Source organism: Mytilus trossulus, chromosome 13 (assembly GCF_036588685.1).
Source record: "Mytilus trossulus isolate FHL-02 chromosome 13, PNRI_Mtr1.1.1.hap1, whole genome shotgun sequence".
NCBI lineage: Eukaryota > Metazoa > Mollusca > Bivalvia > Mytilida > Mytilidae > Mytilus > Mytilus trossulus.
In genome coordinates this window covers 12,466,431-12,474,850 of record NC_086385.1, presented here as the reverse complement: position 1 = coordinate 12,474,850, position 8,420 = coordinate 12,466,431, and the positions used below count along the sequence as shown (strand labels likewise).

The 8,420-nt window shown below is 34.7% G+C and overlaps 1 protein-coding gene across 1 annotated transcript; it reads left to right on the top strand.

Moving 5' to 3' along the window:
- The first annotated feature begins 1,398 nt into the window (after window positions 1-1,398).
- Window positions 1,399-4,234, top strand: LOC134694818 (uncharacterized). Its single transcript, XM_063555883.1, has one exon. It carries the CDS (start codon window positions 1,509-1,511, stop codon window positions 3,657-3,659), a length of 2,151 nt encoding a protein of 716 aa, XP_063411953.1. The 5' UTR covers window positions 1,399-1,508; the 3' UTR covers window positions 3,660-4,234.
- The last annotated feature ends 4,186 nt before the right edge of the window (window positions 4,235-8,420 follow it).

Genomic DNA, 8,420 nt, shown 5'->3' with positions numbered 1-8,420 from the left:
AAGAACGTGAATTTTCTTTTAAATTTTTTGAAATGAGCTGATGTTTCCTCGTTTATATTAAATAGTTCCATTTCAAATTTAATTGATTCTAGAAAATATTTTGTTTGTGTTCGTTGACAGGAGTATTATTTTTTATACAGGACACCAATAGGCAAAGATTCAAATCGTTCGATTGAATGCTAAAACGCATACTAATAAATACTTTCAACATTTCATAACCGACACCTTATGAAAGTGTTTATAACTAATCCTCCGAAACTTGCATAGAATTCGAACCTTTCCCTACACTTGGTATTTTGTTTAATCTATCTAATCAGTAACAGCCTTATTACCAATACTGAGCTGAATAACGACCGGTCTAACAATCAACAGTTGATACCATTGCTATTTGGCAGATTGTAAGCTTGATAAACTTCCGTGTGTGTATCAACGATTTAAAATTATCCTTTCATCTTGAGTGACCGCTGGGTAGTATTTTTTTTCTATGTATATTTTAACATACAATTTAAAATCATTCCGCATAAGTTCATTTTCATAAATATTTGAGGGGGCGGGCAATGATTACTTTTTCTCCTTTCTCCTTTATCTCGCCCCTTCTCTCCTTTCTCTTACCCCTTTCTCCTTTCTTCGCTCTCCGTTCTCCAACCCTTTCTTCTTTATTTTTTTTTATTGGTCGTTTTCATTACCATTATAATAATAAGCACGTTTGTGAAGCATTTCATAAACTAGTTTAATAAAATAAATGTTGCCTGGCTCACTTTAATATTATATTAATTTTAGTCTGTCTTTACTTCCCTCTTTTCTCCCGCCCCTCTTTTCGTGTATTCCTTAACCCTGTTCGCCCTTCTTAATTGATAATCAATAACAATACATATTTTTTTATCAAGTTTACTTTTTTTTTTTTTTTATATAGATTAGATCGTTGGCATTCCCGTTTGAATGGTTTTACACTAGTAATTTTGGGGCTCTTTATAGCTTGTTGTTCGGTGTGAGCCAAGGCTCCGTGTGGAAGGCCGTACATTGACCTATAATGGTTTACTTTTTTAAATTGTGATTTGGATGGAGAGTTGTCTTATTAGCACTCACACCACATCTTCCTATATCTATAAATATGTATTTCATTTACAGGATATAGTAATCGCCTCCTCACTTCATATTTATTCATCTCAAAGAGTAACTACTTTATCAAATTATTGTTTATGTATTATAATTTAATGTGTATTTTCTATTTATTCACCTGTGGCAGGTAAGATTAACGATTATCAAAATGAATGTGTACATGTAATGTAAATATTGTAATGTGACATATCAAAGTGTAACAAATAATAATATCGTGTACATACTGTCATGTGATATATAATAACATCCGTGTAAAAAGGGCGTGTTTATTATCGAATATAACTGATTAACAGTACACGTTGCATGCGCATGTTACAAAAGAAAGAAGCCATTTAGCAAATGATTCAAAGAAATTAAGCTTTTCATACAAGGGATTGGAATTGGATATTATGGAAACCTTTATTAAAGTTAAGGACATAGCACTGCCGAATAAGAAGTTTGTCGATAATTATACTTCCGTCTTGGACCACACGCTGATTAGAGATGTGATTTGGGACAAGGACCTTCATGATGAAGATAGCATAAACAAATTCAAGGAATTTTCCTCCGGTCTATTGTCACTCGATGAAGTTGAATTGACCAACATTTTTAATACGCTCGATTTTGAACAATGTGTTTCTATGGACGATCCAAAAACTACGGAGATTGTTACAAGTATAGAATGTTTCATAACTTCTCTCCTTCAAAAGGTAGGAGAACTTGATGCACGATTCAAGTCTTCCCTTATCAAGGGTGGAAGTTTTTATGATGGAACGAAAATAGGAGAAATAGATGAGTTCGATTTTGTAGCACTAATTGATGCATTATCGAAAGAAGGGGTTCTCGAGGCCCGAGAAGCAAAACAAAAGAAAGGTTTTGTGTTTCTGACCGTTAAGGACAGGGGAGAAATGAAGGAATTTGAAGAATTTATCGATACCGATGGAGTCATTTGTGTTAAAATGTTTAAACAGCATTTTTCAGACCTTTTATTTTCTGCTCTATCTGAAATAGAGATACCCGAAAACATTATTCCATCTAGCAGATTTAACAGTGGAGATGAAAACGATGATGACTGGGTACCATTGTACCATGGGCCTTGTGCGAAACTAAATTTGACCTACATTTGCAATACAACGCCAGATGTTATTGAAATTGACATAGATATTGCACCTGGTATCACATTCCCAAATAAGATGTATATTCCACCAGTTCTTGAAAAGCTTACTCATTTACATCCAAATGAATTTCTTCAGACATTGAAAGAATTATGCGACAAGGAAGACATATTTGTTGTTCCATTCGATTTTGATACTACAGAAAAAATAGGTGTGTCGTCGTGGACTTATAAATACAGTGATACATGGAGAATTTCATTTTCCTCCATTGAAAAAGCTGTGTTTTCATTATACAGTCACAAAAGTACAGAAAAGACCCTTTATAGACTTCTAAAAATTCTAAAGGAATTTCACTTTCAAAAGTCTGATGATGTCATCGAAAAAAGTGGCTCCAAACAATTGAAATATTACGAGCCACCAAGCACACTTATGTCTACAAGTGGTTTAACCATTCAGCCCTTGTTCTGCCATGACCATGACACAGACGAAGACGAAGAGGAGTCGAAAAATCACAAAGTAGATTTTAAAGAAGGATTTTGTGTTGAATCAGAATACCAAAACATTAATTGTGAGGCGAATGATTACAAAGCCGCTTATGACAAGACAAAAGAAAATTCTATTCAATGCAAGTCGAGAAACATTTTGTTAAACACAATAGTGGATACATCATCTAAAAAACATGAAATCCGACATAATGAATACAAACCAAAACTTCCGACTCATTCCGATCAGAAAATGACATGTACAAACAATAGAACGAGTACCAAAAGTTTTGTCGAACTTTTTCCTGAAGGTGCAAGTTTCCCAAACATAGTAAGTTTTAAATATGACAACAATCCATTTACAAGAGATTCACATGCTACTGCGGGGTATTCTGCACCTGGAAGTTCCATGCAGACTACATACTCTGATTCTCTTCATAATTATTCGAACAGTTCAAACATTTCCAATATAAATGACATAGAAATTCTATATTTGAGAGAGAAGGCTTCTGATGTGGTAAGGCAAGATATATTCGATGCAAAAACTCAAGCAGAACATTTTAATGAGAGTCAAACATCTTCATCAAGCAACGAAATAGATTCAACTGAGTCAGGTACATTGATTTCACAGACAACCCCTTTCGGAGATACTTTTAAGATTTTGAAATACAGAGAGTCGTTGCCTCTTTTCAAGACTTACTATTTGAAGATGCTCTTTCTTGCAATGAAAACAGCTTATCCTAGAGATAATGACTGGGCACAGGACAAATTATGTTCTCTTGTGATATCGGCACTGCAAATGTTATATTACGCTTTCTCGTCCAAACAGAAGGGGTTTCTTAATTACTGGTTCCAAGATTATGTGGAAAATCGTACACGAGAATCTACTTCAATTGAAATTATTTTCTGTTTGCATGAAACACTCGCACTGTTCAAAGAATTTGCAGAGATGCCAGACATCTAATAGAACTTCCTTCGCATTTGAAATTTGAGTCATCGATGTTTTTTGAAAATTTTTTGGTTCTATAAAAGACGAAACAATTGTCCGGCGTACACATTTTGAATCCTGGTATCTTTGACGTAATTATTTACTACCGATACAACAAATATTTGTATAAATAAATGGACAAAAAATGGCAAAAACATATACTGTAAACCAACTTATTTTCGCAGATACTTTATTTCGCGTTTATCCCCAGCTATTCCAATTTGCGGCGATTTTGTTTAGCGATTTTCAAATTTACTTCGTGTAGTTTGATAAGGAAAGATCTAAGTTGTACATATTCACGACGATTTAATTTCGCGTAATTTTTCTACTCGCGAAAGTCGCGAAAATAAATCGCTCGCGAAAATAAGTTGGTTTACAGTATATGTTCCGATAATATATACATTTTGTAGCTTTGTACATGAGCATTAATTCCCCTTATTCAACACTTGCATATCTAGATGTGCTTTTCATAAACTGTTATCAAAGAGATATGTTTCACTTTTTTGTAATTTTGATAATGCAAATGTCGAAATTAAATAGCAATACTTTAACAGGTTGTGGTTTTGCAAATATTCAAAGTCAATGAACCATGACTGAAGATACATGACTAAACAATCTCCATCGAAATGAGATGTGCCCATGTTAATACAAATGCATACCGAAAACTGTTGACTTGTCGTAAGTAGTTCCATTTAAACAAACATAAACACAAACTAATACATGTAAACTAAGCAAAATTTCAAAGTTATTTAACCATTACTGATGGGGCAGGTTCAAATAAATTCCATGGCGATGAGACTTGCCAATGCCTATACAACTGCATACCAAATATCATTGATCTAACACTAGATGGTTCCCCATAAACCGACCTCATCACAAACTAGTACATGAAAGCTAAGCAAAAGTTTCAAAGTCAATAGACCATGACTGAGGGGGCGGGACCAAGTATTCCTCATGAAATGAGAAATGTCAATGCTTATACAACTGCATACCAATTATCATTAACTTAGCACTAGTTGTTCCACATAAACTGACCTTATCACAAAGTAATTCACGAAAAGTTAAAAACTAAACAAAAGTTTCAGTCAATAGACTATAACTGAGTGGTCGGGACCAAATGATCTCTATGGAAATGAGATGTGGCAATACTAATACAACTGCATACCAAATATCTTTTACTTACCACTTGTGGGTCGCCATTAACTAGAACTAATCACAAACTAATACATTGTTAAGGCTACCGCTACCGTCGTCGTCGCCGACGCCGGAAACAGCATACCTATGTTTCTTAAAACAATATTCTCCTAGAAATTAAAGTAACTTCATATACACCTTTCTCAAAATATATTCTAAGACAGATTTCCTAGAATTTAAAACATTACAAACCAGACGATATGTACGTTTTGTATACTGATGTTTATCTTTTTCTTTTTTATATTGTTTCTTTTGGTTGTTTGACTCTTTTCGTTATTCGGTATGTATGCATTCCACCATCGTGTTTTTTACTTTTTAACTTTTGGTCAATCCTGGTGCAGATGTGTCCTGAGGTACTAATCGAACATTTGATGTGACTGTCATACAAGTGAGAGGTTTTAAGCTGGCTATAAAACCAGGTTCAATCAACCATTTTCTACATGAGAAATCACGTGTACCAAGTCAGGAATATCACAGTTGTTTTCTTTTCGTTTGATGTGCTTTATCTTTTGATTTTATCATTTGATTAGGGACTTTCCGTTTTGTGATTTTACATTTTACATTAAGTGTTATTCATGTATTGTTTATATTTTGTTTACCACTGCATTTTTTTATTATTCGATATGTATCTACAATGCTAAAATAACGAGGTCCAATTTGTCAACAGTCATGGGGTAAACACGACAAATCAAAGAATTCAACTTTATATAAATTATATAGGACAATGGTGTTGATTAAAAATTACACCACTCCAGACCCTTTTGTTTTCCACATAATTAATATTGCAAATAATTAACAAGTTCCGGGTCGATTCCGATACCGATACCAAAAGTATTTTCACCTGTTACCTATTACCTTATCTGTACGTTCCGCGTCTGACAGGCGCACCAACAAACGGTGTTTACAAATAATTAATATTACTTAAAATTGATAAGTTACAGGTCGACGGGTTCACACAGAAAGAGTTTGAAAGCAGTGAAAACTGTCTATCTTATAATCGGCAGGACTTTATCAGATGACAATACCAATATCAAAATAAGGCTAATGCGGGGTTCACACATTGCCGATTATTGCTCCCGTTTGAGATCAGACAGCAATACGACTCGAAAAGTGGAAAAGTCGGATTAGTATCCACAATTATCTGGAATGTCCTATCATTGTCTGAACGCAGTCGTTTTAGTTCGTAACAGATTCCTACGGGTCGGGAAGGGTCCGAATAGTTCGGCAAAGCATCCCGACAGTCAGGCGCATCCAGTAACATTCGGGGCAACTCAGCCGATTTTGTGAAATCGGATGACAATCGTGGCTATGTCGTGACAGATTCTGCTGTATCGGATCGAATTCCGAACAATGTCTTGTGTATTCTAGACGGTGTCCTGTGGAACGGGAATGATCTGGAGTAATTTTTCATAGCTGTTTTTCTACCGATTGAGTCCAGATTGCATCCAGATCTTGTCGATTGCGAACCGTTTTTTGCCGAAACCGTTCCGAAACAGTCCCGTTATTAATACAAAATTCGTCAATGATACCCACGTCAAAGTCCCGACAATTACAGAATACAATACGACTGAGACCAGACAAAGCCGTTTGCAATGCGATAGAGCGGACTGTGATAGGATTACGTTCCGACAGTACCTGATTATCCCGAATATGACAACAGTTTTCGAACGGATAACTTCCGTCAGCATCGGTTCTGGTCACTGTCTGATATCTGTCGGATATCATTCGGTAGAGTCGGGACGCAGTCGTGACGGAATCGGTCGAATTTTACCTGGCGAAAAATACAAATCGGATTAGAAGTGGATTCAGAACGGGATTATCGGGACAAATTCGCTTAGAAACGGTTCAATGTCGACGCTTCCTGAACACTATCTGATTGGTGTCGTGATCAATTTTTTTTTTTACAAATTTCAATTTAGGTTTGAATTTCCATCCACGATTCACAGGATCTTGATCAGACTTTTAATTAATTTTAATCGGGAATGGTCCTGTCAAGGACGGTAGTAAAAATCGTGAATGTGTGACCCCAGCTTAACGCATAGTTATATACTTTAATTCAGTCACGGTTGTGATCTAGTACTTAATAACATGTACCCCAGTTTATGGTTGGGTTCGTGTTGCTTAGTCTGTTCATGTGTTTGGTGTACTATTTTTATTGTCTATTTTATTGTCTACTTATTTTCGATTTATGAGTTTGAATTTCTCTCTGGTATCTTTCGCCCCTATACTATATAAGGTATGTACCATCAATATTCTATATATTTTGGGAAATGTGCTTTCTCCATAACATTCTAGCCTACCTATAGTGTAACCAAATAAAATGGATGCATATATGTTGCACCTGTTGAAGCAGAAGATTACATCATTGTCAAATATACATCACAGTAGTCAGCACTTTTTGTGTGGACATGAATTGTTATTGATATGGTTATATTTATAAATTACCAAGCAGGCACTCAACGTTGAATAAACGTTGAAATAAGGTTGAAATCTGATCAACGTATATTCAACGTTGAAGCAACGTAACATTTTCAACGTTGAGAAATAAACAAATATTCAACGTTGCTTAGTCTGTTCATGTGTTTGGTGTACTATTGATTGTCTATTTTATTGTCTACTTATTTTCGATTTATGAGTTTGAATTTCTCTCTGGTATCTTTCGCCCCTATACTATATAAGGTATGTACCATCAATATTCTATTTATTTTTGGAAACTGTGCTTACTCCATAACATTTTAGCATACCTGTAGTGTAACCAAATAAAATGGATGTATATAGGTTGCGCCTTATGAAGCAGAAGATGACATCATTGTCAAATATACATCACAGTAGTCAGCACTTTTTGTGCTGACATGAATTGTCATTGATATGGTTATATTTATAAATAAACTGTTTACAAATTTTTGAATTTTTTGAAGAACTAAGGCTTTTTTACCTCAGGCATAGATTACCTTAGCTGTATTTGGCAAAACTTTTAGGAATTTTGGTCCTCAATGCTCTTCAACTTCGTACTTTATTTGGCCTTTTTAATTTTTTTTGGATACGAGCGTCACTGATGAGTCTTTTGTAGACGAAACGCGTGTCTGGTGTATATACTAAATTTAGTCCTGGTATCTATAATGAGTTTATTCACTGATGAGTCTTTTGTAGGCGAAGCGCATATCTGACTTACAAAATCTTAATTCTAGCATCTATGGTAGGTTCTTTACTATCTACTAGACCTTTTTTGTTTGAATATCTTGTATGTTTATAAGAATAATTGGTCTGTAGTGTTGTATGTTTGTGATGTACATTTACAAATGTTTGGCTCCAGGCTACAAATTATTGTTACATATATGACGTGGCTCTGTACTTAAATGTCCTGTCATTGTGTTACTGTACTATGGTAAATTTTTGTATTCTTTTCTTTAATTTTCGCTAATGTGCCTGGTCTATACGACTTTTTGTGCTATTTTGATATATATTTGTAATGGTTTTTTTTCAATTAAAACACAATGTTGACTGCTGTAATTTTGACATTTTTACCTATTATATTTGTTTGTT